Genomic DNA, 23,911 nt, shown 5'->3' on the forward strand with positions numbered 1-23,911 from the left:
GTTTCTTCGCTTTTATAATGCCCTATGCCTGTTGGAGCTGCCTTTGAGTGGGCCCCATGTCCACTCTGCCAGCATCCTTTGTACCACAGGAGAGTCCAAAACTCCTAAAAGGGAGCATAGCTGTCTTCCCAGGTGGAATGTCAAGATGAAAATCTTTCCAGCACCATAGACTGCATCATGCATTGTCATAGGTTTCATAATTCTCACTGTTTGAGAATTAAGAGGACTCTTAGGAGTGAAATTTTCAAATACTTGCTATAAACTATGAGGTTTTTAATTGTATTGGTCCAATGTCTCTTTTAAGATTCACATTTCTCAGGGGCCCAAGATCAACCTGGATTTTACTCATGACCCCATATAACCCCCTGAGCAAAGCTAGGTGAGGCTCCCTCCAAAATAACAAAAAAAGATTCAAACTCCTCTATCTCATTCTTGGATGCTAAAATTTTGGGGGATAAAATTCCAACATTCTACTCTGCTATCACCTGCATCCCATTAAGACTCCTTTATGGGGCCGGGCGGTGGCGCTGGAGGTAAGGTGCCTGCCTTGCCTGCGCTAGCCTAGAACGGACCGCGGTTCGATCCCCTGGCATCCCATATGGTCCCCCAAGAAGCCAGGAGCGACTTCTGAGCGCATAGCCAGGAGTAACCCCTGAGCGTCACAGGGTGTGGCCCATAAACCAAAAAAAAAAAAAAAAAGACTCCTTTATTTTATTTCATGAGGTTGTTGTTTGGCCCTCCCTAAAGAAGCTTGTATGTTTTCTTGAGCACATTTTCTTTTCACTCCATAACTAGCTTAATTTTTAAAAAATAAGCCATCAACTCTGATCAAAATCTCTAGCAAAGGATTCACATAGAACTTGATATGCTTAATAGCTAGAACCCTCAGGAATTATACCATCATCTGGTTCCTGATGCAGGAAGTACTAACCATAATCTTGCTTTGGGGCCACACCTGGTGCTGCTCAGGAGCTACTCCCAACCATGTGGTGGGGTCACCCATAGTGGGGCTCAGGAGTTTATGCAGTGCTAGAGTCAGTCCCAGTTTTCTGCTTGCAAAACATGTGCTCAGCACATTGAGCCATCTCCAGCCCAGACAAAATAGTTCTTAAAAGATGGGGCCGGGCGGTGGCGCTGGAGGTAAGGTGCCTGCCTTGCCTGCGCTAGCCTAGGACGGACCACGGTTCGATCCCCCGGCGTCCCATATGGTCCCCCAAGAAGCCAGGAGCAACTTCTGAGCGCATAGCCAGGAGTAACCCTGAGCGTCACAGGGTGTGGCCCAAAAAAAAAAAAAAAAAAAAGTTCTCTTCTGTGCCGGTGAGGTGGCGTTAGAGGTAAGGTGTCTGCCTTGCAAGCGCTAGCCAAGGATCAGGACCGCGGTTCGATCCCCTGGCGTCCCATATGGTCCCCCCAAGCCAGGGGCAATTTCTGAGCGCTTAGCCAGGAGTAACCCCTGAGCATCTAACGGGTGTGGCCCGAAAAACCAAAAAAAAAAAAAAAAAAGAATATTTGGGGCCGGGCGGTGGCGCTAAAGGTAAGGTGCCTGCCTTGCCTGCGCTAGCCTTGGACGGACCGCGGTTCGATCCCCCAGTGTCCCATATGGTCCCCCAAGCCAGGAGCAACTTCTGAGCGCATAGCCAGGAGTAACCCCTGAGCGTTACTGGGTGTGGCCCAAAAACCAAAAAAAAAAAGTTCTCTTCTGCAATAAAGAATGCAGAATCAAGCTTATTTAAATGTTTGCTATTGCTTTTTTTTTCTTTTTTGTTTTTGGGCCACACTGGCGATGCTCAGGGGTTACTCCTGGCTGTCTGCTCAGAAATAGCTCCTGGCAGGCACGGGGAACCATATAAGATGCCAGGAATTGAACTTAGGTTGACTGCGTATAAAGCAAATTTCGACCCTACCTGTACTATCACTCGAGTCTATCGATATCTTGAATTTCAAATTAAATTTCCAGACAGACTAAGTTGGGAATCATCTATAAATTCTCATAAACTGTTTTGAGCTTAGGGAGTTGGCTGACCCCAAGTACAGAGCCAAACCAATACAAAAATAAACTCAGCCAAGGAAATGGGTCAAATTTTAGTTCACCAGCTTGAATGTGTGAAACCCTTGGTGCCATCCTGGTCCCAAGGAAGAATCGACCTTTTGCTTTCCACCTTCACTATCCAATGAGAAGCTGTCTCAGAACAGATATTTCCATTTATTCCCTTCCACTTGTTTATTTATTATGAATTTGTAGGAAGACTTTGGTGAAATTTAGAACAGTCTAGATCTTCCCCAAGAAAGGGGTTAATCTCTGCCTTGTATTAACAAGAGGTTTTTTTAATTGTTATATTTGTTGTTTTTTTGTTTTTTGTTTTTGGGCCACACCCATTTGACGTTCAGGGGTTACTCCTGGCTATGTGCTCAGAAGTTGCTCCTGGCGTGGGGGACCATATGGGACACCAGGGGATCGAACCGCGGTCCGTCCAAGGCTAGCGCAGGCAAGGCAGGCACCTTACCTTTAGCGCCACCGCCCAGCCCCTATATTTGGTTTTGAGGTTGGTGTAGTGGTCAAGGGTCTCTGCTGAAGTCACCCAGCTTCCTGCACTGGCTCCGGGGGCTTGTAAGATGACTGACTCCTTTTTTGCATAAACCAGCTTATTCCTCCTACCTGTCCCACCTGGACTGACTTGACCTCCATAAAGTTTTGCTCATTCTGCATTATCCACCCATGTCCCACAGGTTAGTGTCTCGGGTATTGGGTTAGTCTATTTTCATTCTCCATTCTTTCCTCCTTGATTTTATAGATATATCATATTACAGATACTCCTTGCTTAACGATCTACCTGTTTAGCGACCACTCGCACTTACGACCATCTCTTCACCGTTATTTTATTTTAAGTATCCCTTTTCCATCTTGTACACTCTACAGTACAGTAGTGTGATTTTTGGTGCTTTACTGTACCTACTTTACTAACTTTATGTTCTGTAATACATTGCAGTACTGTGTGTAAATGACACAACCTATGCAAATTAAAACTTGTGGAAGTTTTCAGTTTGATCTTTCTCGTTACTTTACCTAGTCAGAATACTGTATTGTCAAGAACTATGCATATACTGTACAAGTCGTTGAAACGGAACTTGGTCGTTAAGCGAGGGTTATCTGTATTCCTCAAACTTTATCACCGTGGTTCAGGGGCATCCATTTGGGATGGGAGACTGTAGAAGAGAGAAGGTGGTTGCAGGCGTCCAAGACTATTCCAATGCAGTAGATCTGCTTTCCTGCTCCATGGCCTTAGCAAACCTTTATTGAGAGATGTATTGAGCATTTCTACATTTCTCTTTCTCTCCAATTACAATAGCGGCCTATAGAAGAAGCACCCAAGCTTTTGTTTCTGTCTCCAGAAGACATGCCATGCATTTCTGTGGTAGCCAAATTTGACATCTGGATGGAATATAGCTTTCTATCATTGTGGGCCAGACAGGAATATGTTGGGGCTGCAAAGGTTCCAAACACCCTAAGGAACTCTGCCACTGACTGACCAAATAGCTGCTGCTTCCCTTGCTGCTCTCCTGAACAGATCCTCAGGGCTCTGAGAGAAACCTGAGAAGGCAATGGCCCCATCCAACAGCAGCTTCCCTGATAGATTTATCCTGAGGGGAGTGTCTGACCGCCCCGAGCTGGAGATGGTCTTTTTCACCGTCATGCTCTTCTCCTATATGCTGACCTTGGTTGGGAACTTCACCATCATTCTGGTCTCCCGCCTGGATTCCCGGCTGCATACTCCCATGTATTTCTTCCTCAGCAACCTCTCCACCCTGGACCTGGCCTTTACGACCAGCTCTATTCCCCAAATGCTGGTCAACCTGTCGGGGCCAGACAAGACCATCAGCTACGGTGGCTGTGTGACCCAGCTCTATGTCTTCTTCTGCCTCGGGGCCACTGAGAGCATGCTACTGGTAGTGATGTCTTTCGACCGCTACGTGGCTGTTTGCCGTCCCTTGCACTACACCACCATCATGAACCCTCGACTCTGCTGGCAGCTGGCCATCGTGGCCTGGGCAAGTGGGCTGGGAAACTCCCTGATTCAGGCCACGTTCACACTGCAGCTCCCTCTCTGTGGACACCGGATAGTGGACAACTTCCTGTGTGAGGTGCCTGCCATAATCAAACTGGCCTGTGGGGACACGAGTCTCAATGAAGCCGTGCTCAGTGGTGTCTGCACCTTCTTCACTGCTGTCCCATTCGGCATCATTCTTGTCTCCTACTGCTACATTGTGAGGGCAGTGCTAAAGATTGGCTCAGCCAAGGGCCGAAAGAAGGCCTTCAACACCTGCCTCTCACACCTTCTGGTGGTCTTCCTCTTCTATTGCTCAGCCATCTATGGCTATCTGCTTCCTGCCAAGAGCAGCAACCAGGACCAGGGCAAATTCATTTCCCTCTTCTACTCTGTGGTCACACCCATGGTCAACCCTCTCATCTACACTCTGAGGAACAAGGAGGTGAAGGGGGCACTGAGGAGACTGCTAGGGAAGGGGAGGGAAGTGAGCTGAGAGGGGCACAAGGCCAGGTTCTGTGTCTGACAGAAACACTGTTTCTCCTCCTCAAACCCCATGAATAGAGAGGAAGACTAAACCCAGTACCTCCAACACGTGTTTCCATTAAACCTCCACTGCTGGCTGTGGTGAGTGTTTTCTGGCATATTCTAACTTACCAAAAACCCTGTGTGGACACCATCTGTCAGGGCAGATGTGTCTGACTAGAGACTGAAGTATAGCTCCTGTCTTTGTTACATAGTCTCTGTTGTTACATAGTAGGCCTTGTATTTCTAGAGTGTTCTGTACTTTTTAAAGAAAATACTTCCATTTGTAGTATCTTACATAATGCTACTGCAATCCCATAAAATCAAGGCAGCTATTAGGACCCCCAAGTGATGAACCAAACAGTTCTTTGCATCCTACCTACTTTGTCTTTGTCATTTTTGTCCATCTCCCACTCCATCTCTTCACAAATCCAGTCTGTCATGGTCAGAGACATGGCAGAGTAACTTGGGTGCTGGCTTTGTATGCAGCCAACCCAGATTCAATCCCCAGCACTGCATTTGGTCTCCCAAGCCTTGACAGGAATAATGTCTTAGCCCAGAGCCCAGAGTAAGTCATGAGCCTGGCCAGGGGAAGCCCCAAACCAAACGAGAAAAGAAAGAAGAACCCCATACTTCCCAACCGTGTATCTTTGACCATCTTACTGTCCTCTCCTTTTAGTCTGTATCCCATTACCCTCTGTGTCACCTCACAGTTGACAAGTATAGCATTAACCTTTATAGCTAAAGCATATTCCTTCAGGGCAGGAGAGATAGTATGGACAGGAGAATATTTCCAAGTTTCTATGTTGTTTTCTTTTTTTTTCTTTCTTTCCTTCTTTCTTTCTTTTTTTTTTTACAGGGGATTATATGGGATGCTAGGATTTGAACCAATGACTTCTGCTTGAATGACAAATGGCTAACCTCCATGCTATCTCTCTGGCCCCCATCTTTCTATGTTGTAACCGTGTTTACACGTCTCATGTATAGGAATATGTCCTTAAATAAATGCTTAGTGAATTGAATGACATCTCAAGAGTCCTGATTTCCCATGAACTGGTGAAATGAAGTGTTTGCTCTTTCAGGTTTGCTACCATCAGGTCACACATCAACCTTGGTTTCCCCTTTGCGTGTTTTTCTTTGCCCTCTACAGACATGGAGTGATATCATGTCTGTAGTGTAATTTCAAGCTGGGACCCATTCTCTTGGCATTTCCATAAGAAGATGAGCACTGTCCTCAGGACTGGCCTGTCAGGGACATCATTTGATGTATTAATGTTCAGACTATTGCTGACTCAATTTATTTATTAATTAGCACCTCCAGATTAGATTAAGACTAAACCCTTTTAAAGAATGCCAGTTGACACATTTCTGTATATTCTTTGGACCATTCAAGGGACTTAAATGGGGACCTCTAGACAGTTCAATAAGCTGCAAAATAACTTGGGGTGAAATAGAAAGAAAATAGGCATCCTTCAGACACTTTTTTCAGGAGGTTAGTCCCACTCAACAGTGCTCAGGGGCCAGCAAATTTGGGTTTGCTCTCTAACACTGCATATAGTTCTTGAGCTCTATTAGAACTGCCCCTAAGCACTGCCCCTGAGCCTATTCAGAAATGAACCATGAGCACTGCTGGGACTTGGCTTGCATGTAACCCAACGGGGTTCAATTCTATACAGTACCTCTAGCCCTGAGCGATCTGAGCACGGAGTAAAGAGTAAGTCTTGAACATTGCCAGAAGTGACTCAAGAAAACACACCAAAAATTTATTTGACAATGATTGAGAGAGCAGGATGGAAGTGGGAGAGTGATGCATTAACTGGTCTTTGTTACCCCCACCCTCCATTCTTCCTGTGTAACCTTACCTGATGGTAAGACCTGCCCATTTCTGGGAGGAGTCTTTGGTAGGTAACAAGAGGATTGCGTTAAAGATTCAGCGGGAGATGGAAGAAGAAGCTGCAGGAGGAGAGATGGCAGAAAGAGGTTGAGGTGACAGGACTGACTATGGAACCAGCATAAAAGGTTTTAAAGCTTAGGAGCCACATGTGGTGGCTAGGGCCTGAATAAAGCTGACATCTCCTGAAACCTGATTGCTGTGGGTTTTTTCCTCACCACTATCCTGAACCCTCAGACCTGCCAGCTGGAGGGAGTTGGAGGAGCCTCTCCATCCATCTCACCATTATCCCGCCCCATCCAGAACTCCATAATTAATATCTTATCTACAGTCTTCATCCTAATCAAAGATGACTTCTTCTTTACAACTGGGCAGAAAGAACCTCTAGGTAGTCTCTACCACAACCTGTTCTTCACCCATGGGGTGGTCCTATTCTTGGCTTCAGTGGATCTCACTCTCTCCACGTGGTGGAAGGGATCCCAGACCCATTTTATCTCTCCAGCTTGATTTGGATCATTTCCTGCAGTAACCCTGTTTCCAGACCCGCATCCCCATCGTCCCTTGGGATGGGGGAATGGGCAATTATCTTAACTGGTGCTCAAACAGGAACCTTAACTATGGAGGGTGAGATGATTCCTGGATGGACCAAGTGGATAATTATGGGGATAATTCCCCATTGTGTAAAAGCCATAGTACCTCTTTGGATCAAGGCTATGCTACTGTTCTGGTTTTGGAACAAGGGACCTTGGCCTTTCTTTACAACCCTTACCACCGTTTTTACATCCTTTTCCATGTCCTTTACAGGAGTAATATTATACTACGCAGTTTGGTGTTATTCTTAGTAGGCTTTATGCTACTCTGGTCCTTTTTTATATTTTGTGTATTGTGGAATATACAGGCCAAACTTCCAAAACATAAAAGCACCTTCCCAGTGGTCACATGTGCTCAAATTAAAACCCACCCCACAGACAATAATTTGCCACTTGCCACTGGCATTAAACCAGAGAAATCACCATCTGCTGAGACTAATATATCAGATGAAAAGAATGCTGATGATGAGCTGTGAGGGTAGGCTTTGGACTCCTCAGGATTTTCATACAGTGCTAAGACCTACCTGAATCCTCACAATACATGCAGTAGAAAACAATGCTCCATGATGAAACTAAAACCAAGCTTCACACTACAAATCATTTTGTAAGGATGATTTCAGGGGTTCACTTGAGTTATGAACTTCTTTCAGGTGTGAGATCTTTTGCATACTCCCACAGACAGGTGACTCCACCTCTTTTTGGGGGTCTACACCCAGTGATGCTCAGGGGTTACTCCTGTCTATGCATTCAGAAATCGCTCCAGGCCGGGGATCGAACTGAGTTCCACCCTGGGTCAGCCATGTGCAAGGCAAATGCCCCACCACTGTGCTATTGCTCTGGCCCCATCCTCATGCTGTTTTAAAGCTGGTCTGTGAAGTGGCATTGTGTCCTTGAAAAAAGACTGATGAAGATAATTGAATTTAAAGGTAGCTTTACAAGTATTTTTTTTATTCTTATTATTATTTGGGGGGCACATCCAGTGATGCTGAGGGGTAACTCCTGACTCTGCACTTAGAAGTTGCTCCTAGCAGACTCGGGGGACCATATGGGATTCCGGGACTCGAACCGGGTCTGTCCTGTGTTGGCTGCATGCAAGGCAATATAGCCTTACTGCTGTTGGGGCTGGAGTGGTAATGCAAGCTGTAGGGTGTTTGCCTTGCATGTAGCTAACCCAGGGGCTTCAGAGAGAAAGAAAGCGAGAGAGATTCACCAGCCAGAAGTTTCTGGGGGAAACTCAGGTACAAGAAAAAAAGATAAAGGCGGGCCGGAGAGATGGCATGGAGGTAAGGCGTTTGCCTTGTGTGCAGAAGGTCGGTGGTGTGAATCCCCGAATCCCATATGGTCCCCCAAGCCTTCCAGGAGTGATTTCTCAGCGTGGAGCCAGGAGTGACCCCTGAGCACTGCCAGGTGTGATCCCAAAACAAAACAAAAAAAGAGATAAAGGTATAGATACAAAACAGGAAGCATCTCTCTGATGCTTTATCTCTGGCCCCCCACGAGTAGGTAGGCTTCTCTGGTCACTATCATGGATACCCCATAATGATCCAAGTTTTTTCTTTTATAGCTGGCATGCCAAGGGGGGCATGTCCATGTTCAACTGTCATTATAGTGGAGGTATATGAAGGGCATATCCAGAATTACTGCCAAGTGGGGGCATTCAAGAGACATGTCCAAGTTCAACTGCCATTTCTTCAACACCTATGACTTCTTTTTTTTTAATTAATTGGTCTTAGGGTCACACCCAGTGACGCTCAGGGCTTACTCCTGGCTATGAGCCCAGAAATCGATCCCAGCTTGAGTAACCCTATGGGACACCAGGGGATTGAACCACAGTTCGTTCCAGGCTAGTGTGCGCAAGGCAGAAGCCTTACAGCTTGTGCCACTGCTCCAGCCCCAACACCTATGCTTTCTGAAAAAGCTATGGCTTGTTTTTTCCTTCTTACTAAAATATTTTTCTGTCATGTGTGTTCCCCATACCATCAAAACCAACAATGGCCCAGTCTACACTAGTAAAACCTTTTAATCATTCTGCAAAGAATAGAAAATCAAACATATCATTGGTATCCCTTACAATCCTCAGGGGAAAAGTGTTATTGAACGTGCTCACAGAACCCTCAAAACTCAATTATTATAATACAGGAAAAGGGGCACGCCATAGGCTGACCTTCTATCCTTAACACTATTTTCACTAAACTTCTTAAATTTTTTCTAAGGAAAGTCCCACACAGCTGTAGAAAGACACTTTTCAAGAAGATGCACAGACTAAAAAAAAAAAAGTTAACTCATCTATTTGGGTAAAAATTGATAAAGAAAAGATAACTTGTAATCCCTCATTGAGACAAAGATATGCTTATATATATAATATTTTAATTTTTTTTTGGTTTTTAGGTCACACCCGGCAGTGCTCAGGGGTTACTCCTGGCTCTAGGCTCAGAAATCACCCCTGGCAGACACAGGGGACCATATGGGATGCCGGGATTCAAACCACCGTCCTTTTGCATAAAAGGCAGATGCCTTAGCTCCATGCTATCTCTCCGGCCCCCATATATATAATATTTTAAACTTTATTGATTGATTTATTGATTGATTGGTTTTGGGGCCACACCTGGTGGCACTCAGGGCCTAGTCCTAGCTCTGCACTCAGAAATAATCCCTGGCAGGCTGTGGACCCATCCAAAATGCCGGGAATCGAACGGAGTCCCTCCTGGGTCGGCTGCATACAAAGCAAACACCCCACTGCTGTGCTACCTCTTCGGCCCCCACTTAAATTATTGATGACAGTCCCACCAAAAATCTCTGGGTTCCACTATGCCTCGTCAGAAGCAGAATTCTCACAAATGATGAAACTTAATCAGATTCCTGGTCAACAGAATAAGGAAAGCATTGCTGATCCTCCCCAGATCCAACACAAACTACTCAAGAGACAAAGAGGAAAAAAAAACCCAGCACCAATCCCAACAGGTAATTGGACAGGTCAACATATCACACTAAAACAGGGATTACAGGAATTAGGACTGACCAGTTTCCGAATTTTGCTTCCATTTTTGTGGGAATTGGTCCGGCTCTCACTGGACGTAGGGAACACTTGTTGCCACATGAACTCAATATTAAGTGCCTGTGTAACACCCCATGTTTGGCTAATTTTTGGTTTTGGGTCACACCCAGCAGCGCTCAGGGGTTCCTCCTGGCTCTACACTCAGAAATCGCTCCTGGCAGGCTTGAGGGACCATATGGGATCCCGGGATTTGAACCACCGACCTTCTGCATGCAAGGCAAACACCCTACCTCCATGCTATCTCTCCGGCCCCTTGGTTAATTATTTTAACTGAAACAATTACAAGGATGATCTTAACAGTCAAATCCTCAGGGACATAAAGAAAAAGTAGGAGAAGAATTTGGCAAAATTATAAATGCTCTGTGGGCAGGACAGCAAGGCATATCAGCCCAAAAGACTTTAAGATAACCATTGAATATTTCAATAACAAGTTTGCAGGATACAGCGAACACGATTCATATAAACTATTTTGTTTCTTTCTTTTTTTTTTCTTTCTTTTGGTTTTTGGGCCACACCCAGCATTGCTCAGGGGTTACTCCTGGCTGTCTGCTCAGAAATAGCTCCTGGCAGGCACAGGGGACCATATGGGACACCGGGATTCGAACCAACCACCTTAGGTCCTGGATCTGCTGCTTGCAAGGCAAACACCACTGTGCTATCTCTCCGGGCCCACTATTTTGTTTCTAATGAATAGTCTCCATGAAGACCTGAATAAAGCTATTTCTGACAGGTAAAAAAGACATAAAGGGGGACCAGCGCGGTGGTGCTAGAGGTAAGGTGTCTGCCTTGCCAGCACTAGCCTAGGACGGACCGAAGTTTGATTCCCCTGGCGTCCCATATGGTCCCCCAAGCCAGGAGCGACTTCTGAGCACATAGCCAGGAGTAACCCCTGAGCGTTACCAGGTGTGGCCCAAAAACAAACAAACAAAAAAAGACATAAAGAGGAAAATAATGATCATCTTGATAACTTAAAAACTGCAGACCATGCTTGACAGAGACACAAGCAACTCAATAAGTCTATTATTATTATATTTTTTCAAGGCCAGTTTAAATCCACAGTCCATTGCTTCACCTGTTACAGAAAGTCTCAGAGGTTTGAGTTTTTCATGCATCTATCCTTGCCATTAGCATCCACAAGTAAACTATGGAATTGTTCAAGTTATTTTCCAAAGAAGAAAAACCAGCAGACAATAATGGTCTTATTGCAATCACTGCATAGTGCAGAGAGATTTTCTAAAAGAAGAAGTCTTCAGCAGTTTATAGTCTCTTTATAATTCAATGGGACCTATAACAATGGATACAACTGGATAAATTAAAGCAGTTGTTCAGCTAACTGAACATAGTTCAGCCAACTATGCCTTTCATAGACGTCTACAATAATGTGGGTCTTTGTTTTTTGTTTGTTTTTTGTTTGTTTTGTGTGTGTGTGTTTTGGGCAACACCCAGTGACGCTCAGGGGTTACTCAGAAATCGCTCCTGGCTCAGGGGACCATATGAGATGCTGAGGAGTCAAACTGTGGTCCGTCTTAGGTCAGACATGTGCATGGCAAATGTCCTACTGCTGAGCCACTGCTCTGGCCCCTACAATGATGTTTTAATGCTTTTGCCCAAAGAAATCTCTGAAGAAGATATTTGAATGTCATGGACTCCCATTACAGTGCTCACTATACGGAATGTTTTAGTAACTTAATTTCAAACTGATATGTCTGCAATAACTTTCTAATGTTTTTGTTCACAGAGGTTTTTGGAGAAAAAAAATTGGATGCCCTAGATACACATTACTGTGCTCTATACTAACTCTTCTTACAGAGCTCATTATAAGAATGTCTTAACAAATTTTTTGTCTTAATAAATTATTTTCAAATTGATTATGCTTGAAAAAAATGTTCTAATTTTTTGTTCACATATATCTATGGAGAAAGAAGGAGGATACTATAGATTCTTATTACAGTGCTCATTATGATAATGTTTTGGCAACTATTTTTAATTTAAGTATTCTGCAATCATGTCCTAATGTTTTGTTTACAGAATTCTACAGGAAAGGAATCTGAGTGTTCTAGACTCATAATATGATGCTCTGTGATCTACTCTTGTTACAGGGCTCAATATAAAATTAGCAAATTCTGGGGAAAACGCTGTAGTGATATGCTGAAGGTAGAATTCAGAAAAGTTGATTGTTTTAAGAATGTTATATGCACTATCTAACCTATGATACTTTTATGTTTCAAGTCAGCCCCTGAAGAGGTTGACTGATGGAGGGATGGAGGATGAGGTCTTTCCACTCCAGCTCAGAGCACGCGTCTGCCACCCTGTCCAGCCGAGGGTTCTGAGGTGAAATGGCGGGTAAACAGCTCGCAGACAGTCAGGCTTGTGGAAATATTAGCTTTATTCGGTGGACAAGACTGAAGTCCAAAGTCTCAGCCTTAGTTGCAGCAAAAAGCCTCTTGCCTTCCACAGACCCTTGTTTTTATCCCTCAGAATCAGGTACCACCCAATAGTGGGATCAGATACCACTCAATGGTGGAAGCAGAATCAGGTACCACCCTAGGGTGGGGGCACAATGCCAGGTCACACCCTAGGGTAGGGCACAATCACCAATCAGGGTAGGGTCAGTAACATAATAATCCCATAAAATGTTTACATACACAACACTTTTATAACCAAGTCTACCCTCACAGCAGTCATACCTAGAAATTAGAAAATTTCCTCTCCACCTTACCTGTCAGCTTTATATCTATGAAGCACTTTGACCTGTTCCTGAATGGGTCAGTTTTACAGTTGTAAACATACTTTTCAATCTCAATGTATGTCTGTGTTGGGGTGGGGGTGGGGTGGTCACCCTTATGTTAGTCTTATGTCCATTTGTGTTGCACCACTTTCTCCCTCCCCCTGCCTGTCACTCTACAAAACCTTTCTTATTGTTTTCCTGTGTTCACTTATACCAGAATTGTTGCCCTGCCTGTCACTCTACAAAACCTTTCTTTTTTTTTAATTTTTTTTTATTTTGAATTATGAGAACAAAAGATGCAAAGAAAGAGGACAAGGTAAAGTTACAGTGGAAGGACAATCAGCCATAACATAATTCTCAGAAGTCCCCTTGCTGATATCTTAACTTTGAACTTTCAGCCAAAGAACATTAAGATAAATAAAACAGAATCCATGTACACAAAACCTTTCTTATTGTTTCCCTATGTTCACTTATTCCAGAATTGCTGCCCTCCCTTTACCTTCTACAGATTTACACCTCTTATGACCTGGAGACCACCCCACCGCCACCCCTTTCACTTCTCATTACTATGGACTGCTTCCCATGACCTGATTTGGCTTTTTGAGTGGACCTTAGCTCAAGGACATATCTTGGTCTGTGACTCTAGCCATCTGCCCCGTAACTGCCATCTACCGAAAGATCACTTCATTGGCTGAAGCAGTAATCCAGATTCTACCTGTCTTTGGACTTACTCAAAAGACATAAGGGAGATATGTATATTTCTTAGCTGTATTACTTTACTATATATATATATATATATATATATATATATATATATATATATATATACTTATTTACGTGCTTTTTTTTCTTTATGGAGATGCAATATTGTCCCTTTGGACTTGTTCAGTAGAAAATGTTAGGGAATATGTGTTTCCCGAGGAACAGTGTTGTTACTAGACATATGTATCGGGGATTATGAAGCATGACATTAACTGAGGGCTAGATATACTACTTAGCCATAGGCCCCTTGGTCCCCCAATCGTACTCTGTGGCATTATCTTTTTCCTTTTTTTTTTTTTTTATTTTTGGGTCACACCCGGCAGTGCTCAGGGGTTACTCCTGGCTCCATGCTCAGAAATTGCTCCTGGCAGGCAAGGGGGACCATATGGGGCGCCGGGATTCGAACCGATGACCTTCTGCATGAAAGGCAAACGCCTTACCTCCATGCTATCTCTCTGGCCCCATCTTTTTCCTTTTTGCATAGGTCCAATAAAATGGGGGAAATCTTAGGTAAGAGAGAAGTTCCTATCTCTTTCCCCCTCATATCTTTAAGAACCATGATTACAAACATGTTTGTAGTTGGGTTTCAGTTATATAGATAAATAAATAAAAAGAACACCTGTCACTAGTTCAACATTCCCACCACCAATGTCATCCCTCTCCCTCCTCCACCACTTCTTGCCTGCAATCAAGACAGGCCTTCTATTCCACTCACTCGCTACCATTGCCATGGTAGTTGTCAATGTAGTCATTTCTCCAACTGAATCACCACTCTTGTGGCAAGCTTCATATCATGGGCCAGACCTTCCAGACCTCATCTCTATTATCTCAGTGTATTATTACAATAATGGTGTTTGTTTGTTTATTTGTTTTTTGCTTTTGGGGCCATACCCGGTGACACTCAGGGGTTACTCCTGGCTGTGTACTCAGAAATCAGTCCTGGCTTGGGAGACCATATGGGAAGTTGGGGGGTTGAACCACGGTCCGTCCTAGGTTAGCCATGTGCAAGGCAAACACCCTACCACTTGAACTGCTGCTCCGGCCCCTATAATAGTGTGATGGAAAGATCCCCAGATCCGTTTCATCTCTCCATCTTGGTTTGGATTATTTCCTGCAGCAGCTCTAAATTTCCAGACCCGAGTCCCCACTCCCCTCAGGATTGGGATATGAAGAACTATCTACAATAGAGGGCCTCCTTCATTCGAGCTTGAGGCGTTGGGAGGGGACAGACACTATGGGAGCCAGAAAGTGCTACAGAAGGAAAGCAGCCTCATTCTCACAGGCCAGGGAGCAGGGATGGGGGCGCTGAGAGGGCGGGAAATCTGAGTCAGGAGCATCCCCTCACTGATCGCTCACAGCGCAGGCGCACGGGCCTGGCCTGGGACTACAACTCCCAGGATGCACTGCGAGTAAGAGACACGCTCCTCATCCCCTTGCAGCTGGAAGTACAACTCCCGGGATGCACTGCGCGTGGGAGGCGCGCTCGTCCTGAGGCTGGAGTGTCTGAACCAATCAGCTCAGGGAGAGGGCGGGACGTTCCGGGCGGTTCTCTGAGCTGGTGGGCGTGGTCGAGACCACCTGGGTTGCAGATCACCTCAGGTGATCGCGCTGTCAGTCGGCGCCGGGCCAGACTCACTTCCGGTCCGCCCGGTGTTAGTTGCACCGGGGCCTGTGGAGACTCCAGACTCGAGCTGGGCGCCCTTGGGTGGGTGTCGCTGCCCGGCGAGATGCGGGACCGCTGCACCCCGCTCTGTGGAAGTTGAGGCGGCAACCTCTGCCAGTCTAGACCTCCAGTCAGGGAGCTCGGCGCTTTCCCACAGCTTTCCTGCCAGGCGATCCCGCCTGTCGCAGCTAACCAACAGGCGTCGCCTTCGCTGACAGAAACTGATGTCTACCTCGGGAGCCTGAAGTCCTGACTGACGAATGAGCCAGCAGCGCCCTCCAGGGCCCCCCCACGGCCTCAGCTGAGCCCGAACCCCCCGACATGGCAGCCAAGTTGGAGATGGCTTTGAGCTCCCAAGCCCGCTCCCAGTCCGAGACACACATCGTCGCGAGGCTCGAGGAGAAGAAGGGGGACCCGTCGCCCCGAGCCGGCCCCGACCCTGAGCTCTCGAGGCAGAGCTTCAGGCAGTTTTCTTACCTGGAGGTGTCAGGGCCCCAGGAGGCGCTTTCCCGCCTCCAGCTGCTCTGCCGACAGTGGCTGAGGCCCGAGCTGCACAGCAAGGAGCAGATTTTAGAGCTGCTGGTACTGGAGCAGTTCCGTCACATCCTGCCCCCCGATATTCAGGAGCGGCTCCAGGGACAGTGTCCAGGGAGCAGCAAGGAGATGGTGGCTCTGGTGGAGGATTGCCACAGAGAGGCCAAAATGCCAAAGCAATGGGTAAGGGGAGGACCCCCTGAGCAGGCATGGGTTGTCTGGTCTTTGCGTCCTTCCCCCAGGGACAGGCCCAGAAGTGAACTGGGTGCTTTCTAGTGCTTCTTTCAGCTTCTGTGTCAGAGAGGGTCTGCCATTCGTTGATGGGCCCCAATTGTCTGGGAGAGCTGCCAGAGGGAGGGTGTTTGCTTTGCACCTGTTAGATCTCCAACACCCCACATGACACCCCTGCTCCCCCCCCCCCCCCAGAGCTTGCTAGGAGCGATCCCTGAATGCTGAGCCAGGAGTTACCCCTGAATCATCTACAGGTGTGGCTCTAAACAAACAAACAAACAAAAAACGTGGCAGAATCTTTGCTGCCAGCTATTCCCACCAACCATTCGTCTTAAAGTTTTCCTACAAAGTTTTCTTAGCCATGAGAGTAGGTATTGGACTCAGGAATTTCATCTGTCCTTGCCCCTGTGCACTGGTAGCATAGTCCTTTGGATCAGGAAATTACAGTACAGCTGGCCACTATCTCAGACCCCAGTTAGATTCTGAGCAGGAAGTTAGAGCTCTGTGCTTAGGAAACAGAAGTGATTCTGGAGCAGCGCTGGGGCAGGACTCAAGCTAGATCAGTCACATGGACAAAAGACTTTATTTGATATACAAGGTTTTGTCTTTTTATTTTAGGGAGCAGCAGAATAGGTGGTTGGGGCCTCACCCAGCATTGCTTAAGGGCAGTTCCTAGCTCTGTGCTCAGGAAGGCGCTTAGAGGTGCTCAGGGTACCTGGTTATCCAAACCTGAGGTAGTCAGGAAGTGAACACTTGCCAGACAGGTGCATCACCTCCCATAATATCTGTCTGGCCCTAGATCTGCATCGTTTTTGTTTGTTTGGTTTTGGGACCACACCTAAAAAATGTTCAGGTTAATCCTGGTTCTATGCTCCAGGATTACTCCTGGTGGTGCTAGGAGAACATATTGGATGCCCAGGATTGAACCTGGGTCAGCCATATTCAAGACCATATGGAAGGTAAGCACTCTACCTGCTGTACTATCATTTTGCTCCCAAAAGAAAAAGGATCAAGGTTTTTTTTTTTTTTTTTCCTTTCTTTTTGAGCAACAACCTAGTGATGCTCAGGGATTACTCCTGGCTCTGAACTGAGGAATGACTTCACATGGTGCATGGAGGACCAAACTGGTTGCCTGGAATTGTCCCAGGGTTGGCTGCATGCAAGGCAAGCACGTTATCTGTTATACTATCATTCTGGCCCCATAGATATGCATAGGTTTGTTTTTGTTGTTTCTGGCTATACTGGTGGCACTCGGGTTATTCCTGACTAAATTTAGGTAGCACTCCCAGTGGGCTCAGGGGACCATAGGGATGCTGAGGATCAAACCCAGTTGGGCACATGCAATTCAAACACTCTACCCACTGTGCTATCACTCTGGCTCCAGATCTGCATAGGTTTGTTTTGTTTTGGGGTTTTTTTGGGGGGGACACACCCAGCAATACTAAGGGTTACTCGTAACTGTGCTCAGAAATCACTCCTGGCAGACTTGGGGAGACCATATGGGATGCTGGGAATAGAACTTGGGTTGGCCACATGTAAGGCAAACATCCTATCTGCTGTTATCACTCCAGTTCCAATGTCTGCATAGGGTTTTGTTTGTTTGTTTGGTTGGTTTGGTTTTGGTGACTCTCAGGGGTTACTCCTAGCTATGTGCTCAGAAATCGCTTCTGGCTTGGGGACCATATGGGACACCAAGGGATTGAACCGTGGTCCAACCTAGGTCAGCTGTGTGCAAGGCAGACACCCTACTGCTTGTGTCACTGCTCTGGCCCCAAGATCTGCAAAGTTTTTAATGCCCTTTTTGGCCTTTTCCTTCTGTTTCTGGCAGGCAGATGGGGCATGATGGGCTCTTGTCAGCACAGAGCTATAGGCCAGCTCTCTTCCTATGACCTTGATCCCAGGCACAGGACCCCAGGGCTACCAGCTACCACACCTTGTTCTGTATTCTGCATGTTCCCCTCTGCTTTTTTTGAGCCTCTCAATATTTCTTCCCCAGCCTGGCTGGTATCTGGGATTTCCAGGATGAAACTGATGACTCAGCAGCCCTGTCAGTCTCCTGTGCTCTAACATGAAGCCTCATCCCTAGGTGGCTGTGTGTGTACAAGGGCAGAGGGTGCTCTTGGAGAAAACGGGATCTCAGCTTGGAGAGCAGGAGCTGCTGGGCTTTCAGATGCAAACTCCTAGGAGATCTCTCCAGGAGAACTCTCCAGGGGAGCCTTTCCAGGCTGGATCACAGGACTCATTGAGCCCACATCATTGGGAAAAGCCTCCACTCCTTCAGGAGCCAGCCCTCAAAGTAGCCAGGACAGGTAAGCACTGTGCTTCCTCTTTCCTCAGCAACCATCACCATCACAGCAGTTTGTGCTTCTGAAATATCTGTATTTCAGATTTTTTGTTTATAGCCCAGATTTTTTGTTTCTCTTTTCCTGTTTGGTTCTTAAGATACACCTGGCAGAACTCAGGGATCACTCCTGGCAGGCTCAAGGATCCATATGTGGTGCTAGAGCTTGAACCCAGGCCTTGTGCAAAGCAAATAAATGCCTTACCTGCATAGAACCAGGGATGGCTAAAGGCAAGGCAAGCAACTTAACCCCTGTACCAGTATCTCAAGTAATAGTTAATTTTTTTTTTTTTTTTGGTTTTTGGGCCACACCCAGCGGTGCTCAGGGGTTACTCCTGGCTATCTGCTCAGAAATAGCTCCTGGCAGGCATGGGGGACCATATGGGACACTGGGATTCAAACCAGCCACCTTGGATCCTGGGTCAGCTGCTTGCAAGGCAAACACCACTGTGCTATCTCTCCGGCCCCTAATTTTAATACACAACAAATTCTACTATGTAGAATGGTAATGATATTATACCCAGTAATAATAATATAATAACTTTCTAATCTAATTTAATTTTCTAATCACTTTTTGTTAATGATTTTTTGACAGTCCAGTTCATGAAAGGTTATACTTTTTGTTTGTTTATTATTGGGATATGCCTGCTGGTGCTTAGGGGTTACTTTGCCTCTGAACTCAGGGTTCACTCCTGGCTGGCAAGGGGACCATATGGGATGCCAGGGATTGAATCCAGGTCTGTGTGTACAAGGCAAGCACCTTATCTCTCTAGTCTGTCATGAAATATTTTTCTGTAATCTACTTTCTGTCCCTTTCAAAGTTTCTTTTAATAGAGACATGTCAATATGATCATTGAACTTCCATGCAATCTTTGGCTAAGCTTTGTTACTTAAGGATGTTTGTTGGGGGGTTTTTGCCTGTTATAGAACAGGCTCATCATTCTTGTCTGCTTATCCTCTTCTTGTGATACTGTTGATGTTTTAAACCCCTGTATCTGTTTCTGTCGCTGGTACAGTGACATTTCAATAGCTGGTTGTGCTCTCCACCAGCCTGATCTCCCAGATTAGCAGTGACACTTTCAGGCTTGGTGATGTAAGTATAGGACATGTTCAGTGGGTTAAAGAATAGGGTTAGAAAGAAGCTAGAGCCTTGTTTCCATGACAGATGCTGTGTTCAGTGGACTGCTTAGATCTGATGAATGCTGGAACTCAGAAGTGGAGACTATTTGAAGCAGGTAAAGAAACCAGAGCCTTGGCTGAGATCCTGCCTCATTACCTGCAGCCTTCATGGTCCTAAAGAATATGAACCACACATTTCAAGTACTCAAAAGCCATATGTGACTATTGGCTCTATTGGCTCTGTCACTCATACACATAAATCCTCCTAGATGTAGTTAAACTAGATCCTCTAACTTGACACTAGGCAATCCCAGCTTAATGGTATCTTGAATCTTAATTCTGATAGTCGTTAGCCTATGTTCCAAATTACAAACACTTCGGGGGGGTTTTATGCAAATTCCTGATGAAAGACAATGGTTTGAGAAGCCTTGTTATGTTGGGTTTCTTTCTTCAACGTCCAAAAAATAAATAATGAAACATTTCTTTCTAATTATAGAGACCCCTAAAATGAAAAATGACAACAAGGAAAATCCGCAAAAGGAGGGGCCTAAAGGAGCAAAGACATGTGTGGTGTCAGTCAACAGGTCAAGAGACAATGGTCTGCAGAGTCCTGAACCAAGAGCAGCAAATAGAAGTGAACCCCACTTGTCATGGCGACAGATAAGCCCTCCCACCACTCAAAAGCCATTTGTTCAGTACCAGAGATACTGCAGGGATCTGGAACACTTGGGCAATCCCTTAAAAAGCCACCCACTGAGGGAGCTGAAGAAAAGCAAAGGAAATAAAAAGAGCCTGAGCATCTGTTTGCAACGTCTTGGCCACCAGCCCGTCCACTTGGTGAGAAAACCGTACAAGTGTGAGGACTGTGGGAAAAGCTTCATGTGGAATTCAGAGTTGAAAAGACATAAGCGTGTCCACACAGGGGAGCGGCCCTACAGCTGTGGAGAGTGTGGCAACTGCTTTGGACGGCAGTCAACCCTGAAACTCCACCAAAGGATCCATACAGGGGAAAAACCCTACCAGTGTGGACAATGTGGGAAAAGCTTTCGGCAGAGCTCAAACCTTCACCAGCACCACCGGCTCCACCATAGTGACTGAATCATGCTTTTGTGAAGAGGAAGGGTCTGATGTTTCCCCTCCCCTTACTTTGCATGACAATCACAAATTTGGCTGCCTGACCTCTCAGCCAAGCAAGGTGGCCCTGTAAGTGTACAGGCATATGATGGCCATCAGGACACAGAGAAGTGGAATCTGTTGGAGAGTAGGACACATTGGCTGAGGGACAAGCAGTACAATGAAGGTATACCCCTGGTTCTCTAAGATATACTTAAGTATATATTCTATTTATGGTTATTTATAGCATTTGCTGTTATACCAGACAATCTTTATCATGCACTTACTTTAATAAAGACAAGTGACCTACCAGGATGTCAAGGCCAAAGTTCATTGGTATAAAGCTTTTCTTTTGTGTTTTTGTTTTTAATAAAATCTTTATTTAAGCACCATGATTACAAGTGTGATTGTAGTTGGGTTTCAGTCATAAACAGAATACCCCCCTTCACCAGTGCAACATTCCCACCACCACTGCCCCCTCCCTTTGTACCCATCCCTGCCTGTATTTTTACAGTTGCTTTATTAGATGTGAGCGTACATAAATAAATCACATATTTTATACATAGATATGTATACATGAGTTCATACAAGCTGTGAGAATAATAGAGCATGAACATTGAGATCATTAGGGATCAAATCTAAGCATTGAGATATATAGGTCATCTACACTACAAATTGAATCACATCCTTAGTCTCCTCCTCTTCTTTATCTTCTTTTCTTCCCCTTCTTACTTTTCTTCACCTTATTCTTCTTATTCTTCTTACTCTTCTTCACCTTATTCTTTTTTGTGTGGGGGGGGTCACACCCAGTAGCGCTCAGGGGTTACTCCTGGTTCTACGCTCAGTAATCGCTCCTGGCAGGCTCGGGGACCATATGGGATGCTGGGATTCGAACCATCATCCTGCATGCAAGGCAAATACTCTTACCTCCATGCTATCTCTCCAGCCCCTATTTTTTCTTACTCTTCTTCCTCTTCTCTCTTCCTCCAACTCCTTTTTTTTTTGGTTTATGGGTCACACCCAGTGCTGCTCAGGAGTTACTCCTGGCTCTGTGCTCAGAAATTGCTCCTGGCAGGCACGAGGACCGTTGGGATGCCGGGATTCAAACCACCATCCGTACTGGATCGGCTGCTTGCAAGGCAAATGCCTGACCGCTGTGCTATTTCTTCGGCCCTGTTCCAGCTCCTCTTACTATTATTCTCTTCCTGGGTCTCTGGGGCTTCAATGATTCCTATGTTGTTTCTGTTGAGTTTATCAAAGACTTCTATTTTCATCTGTTCACATTCTTAGAGTAGTTTAGACATTGTCTGACCATTTTCTTTAAGGTTCTCTTCCAGCTTTTCTGCTGTATGGAGTTGTTCTGTATCTCATCCTCTGGTTCACTGACCCTGTTTGCAGCTGCCATTACTCCAGTGGAGAGGCTTTCTTTTGAGGTTTTTCAATTCATAAACCGAGTTATTCAGACCTGTTAGTTCAGTATGAAGTTTTCTAATTTCAATCTTCATATCCTCCTGATTCTTATTTGTGTTCCATTCAAGTCTATCTATGCTTTCTTTTGAGCTCCATGAACATCCTCCATAATTCTCTAAACACCTTATCTGAGAGGATAATTAGCTGTTTGGTACTTTTTTAGGTCATCAGAGCAGCCATCTTCATTCTCTATACATGGGGTTGTCCTGCATTATTTCCCCACTGTGACGCTTGTAGTGTGGTTTTTACTCTGTGCTGAGGTGGGGTTCAGGGGTTAAAAGATGCGCATGCAGGGGCTGGAGAGATAGCATGGAGGTAAGGCGTTTGCCTTTCATGCAGGAGGTCATCGGTTCGAATCCCAGCGTCCCATGTGGTCCCCCGTGCCTGCCAGGAGCAATTTCTGAGCCTGGAGCCAGGAATAACCCCTGAGCACTGCCGGGTGTGACCAAAAAAAAAAAAAAAAAAAAAAAGATGCGCATGCAGAGCGAAAGCGCTCCTCTGGCTCCATCCAAAAAGCAGGCAGAGAGCAGTGTAGCAGTCCTTTATAATGGCTCTCTGGTGCCCAATCACATGGCAGGAATCAGTCACATTGGTTGGGTGTCCCTGGAGAGCTTATGTTCATTGGTGTCTTCTGGGCTGCCTCCCGAAGAAAGGCAGGGAGCAGGGCAGCAGCCCTTTATAATGGATCTCTGGTGCCCAATCACACGGCAGGAATCAGCCCCCACATTGGTTGGGTAAGGACATCTTACCAGGTTTGGGTCCTAGAGAGATTATGTTCTTCTGGGCTGCCTCCCACAGAAAGAAGCAATATAAAGCTTTTCTAATATTTTTATACTATTCTGTAATTCCTGGAAGTTCATTACAAAAGATAAATGAAGGGAGTTGAACTCATTTGAGCACAGAGGGTTTCTAAGTAACACACATCCACATACATATTTAAGGGGATCTCATTATATCAAAGTACCTTTGATTTAGAAAATCTTCAGAGCTTCCACATCTCCACTCAAGAGATAGAGAAAAGTTACAATGAGAAGCAAATGAGTATAGTTAGGAAGGTGTCAAAGGGAATTTTTACTCCTCTTTTTACCTAAGTCGGTAGCTATGAGAATAGCAAAACTAGGGGTTAGGAATGTAGCTGGGCATTAGAGCATCTGCCTTAACATATGTGAAGCTGAGGGTTAATTCTCCAGTATCATACAAAAAAAGTTAAGGTCCAAAAGATGACTTAAGCCAGAGCAATAGGACAGTGGAGTGGTATAATAGTACATTAGTACAGAAGTAGTACAGTTGGATCCAGAGACATAGCACTGCAGCATTTTCCTTGCAAGCAGCCAATCCAGGACCAAAGGTGGTTGGTTTGAATCCCGGTGTCCCATATGGTCCCCCATGCCAGCCAGGAGCTATTTCTGAGCAGACAGCCAGGAGTAACCCCTGAGCACAGCCGGGTGTAACCCAAAAACAAAACAAAAAAAAGTAGTAGTACAGTTATCTTGCATGCAACTGGCCCTGAGCACTGCCAGGAGAGTACATCCTGAGTGAATGAGTGAGCCCTGAGTATTGCAAGGTGTAGCCTAAAAAGCCTCTATGTATGTATACACACAGACGCAATTTTTTAAAGGCAACTTAGCTGCTTAACCAGTACCTCCAAAATGTATTGAAGCAACTCTGATCCCATGTGAGAAAGGTCCAGAAGATGGTGTCATGGCTTAGGATGTTTCCACAGCAGACTTATGTCCCCAGCCTAATCCTCAGTGCCTTGAAGTACATGCTTGGAGATGAGGCTGTGGCTACCAGACGTGTCTCCCAGAGCACAGCGAATTAGACATTTGCTAACCTGGGTTCTCTC

General features: G+C 45.6%; 2 protein-coding genes across 2 annotated transcripts; both read left to right on the forward strand.

Annotated features, from left to right (window-relative positions):
- The first annotated feature begins 3,600 nt into the window (after nt 1-3,600).
- LOC126001308 (olfactory receptor 15-like) lies at nt 3,601-4,539 on the forward strand. The gene has a single exon (XM_049768542.1). The coding sequence runs from the start codon at nt 3,601-3,603 to the stop codon at nt 4,537-4,539; it is 939 nt and encodes a 312-aa protein (XP_049624499.1).
- Nucleotides 4,540-15,387: 10,848 nt separating this feature from the next.
- On the forward strand, nt 15,388-20,621 carry ZNF174 (zinc finger protein 174). The gene is made up of 3 exons (XM_049768555.1): nt 15,388-15,974; nt 18,109-18,331; nt 19,979-20,621. Exons 1-3 carry the CDS (start codon nt 15,579-15,581, stop codon nt 20,578-20,580), a joined length of 1,221 nt encoding a protein of 406 aa, XP_049624512.1. The 5' UTR covers nt 15,388-15,578; the 3' UTR covers nt 20,581-20,621.
- The last annotated feature ends 3,290 nt before the right edge of the window (nt 20,622-23,911 follow it).

This window comes from Suncus etruscus, chromosome 2 (assembly GCF_024139225.1).
Source record: "Suncus etruscus isolate mSunEtr1 chromosome 2, mSunEtr1.pri.cur, whole genome shotgun sequence".
In the NCBI taxonomy this organism is placed as follows: domain Eukaryota; kingdom Metazoa; phylum Chordata; class Mammalia; order Eulipotyphla; family Soricidae; genus Suncus; species Suncus etruscus.

Excerpts from the sequence above, each read along its gene's own strand:
- LOC126001308 (XM_049768542.1), top strand. The coding sequence starts at position 3,601 with ATGGCCCCATCCAACAGCAGCTTCCCTGATAGATTTATCCTGAGGGGA.
- ZNF174 (XM_049768555.1), top strand. The coding sequence starts at position 15,579 with ATGGCAGCCAAGTTGGAGATGGCTTTGAGCTCCCAAGCCCGCTCCCAG. Across the intron at positions 15,975-18,108 it reads CCAAAATGCCAAAGCAATGG|GTGGCTGTGTGTGTACAAGG; the intron begins GTAAGGGGAGGA and ends CCTCATCCCTAG. Across the intron at positions 18,332-19,978 it reads CCTCAAAGTAGCCAGGACAG|AGACCCCTAAAATGAAAAAT; the intron begins GTAAGCACTGTG and ends TTCTAATTATAG.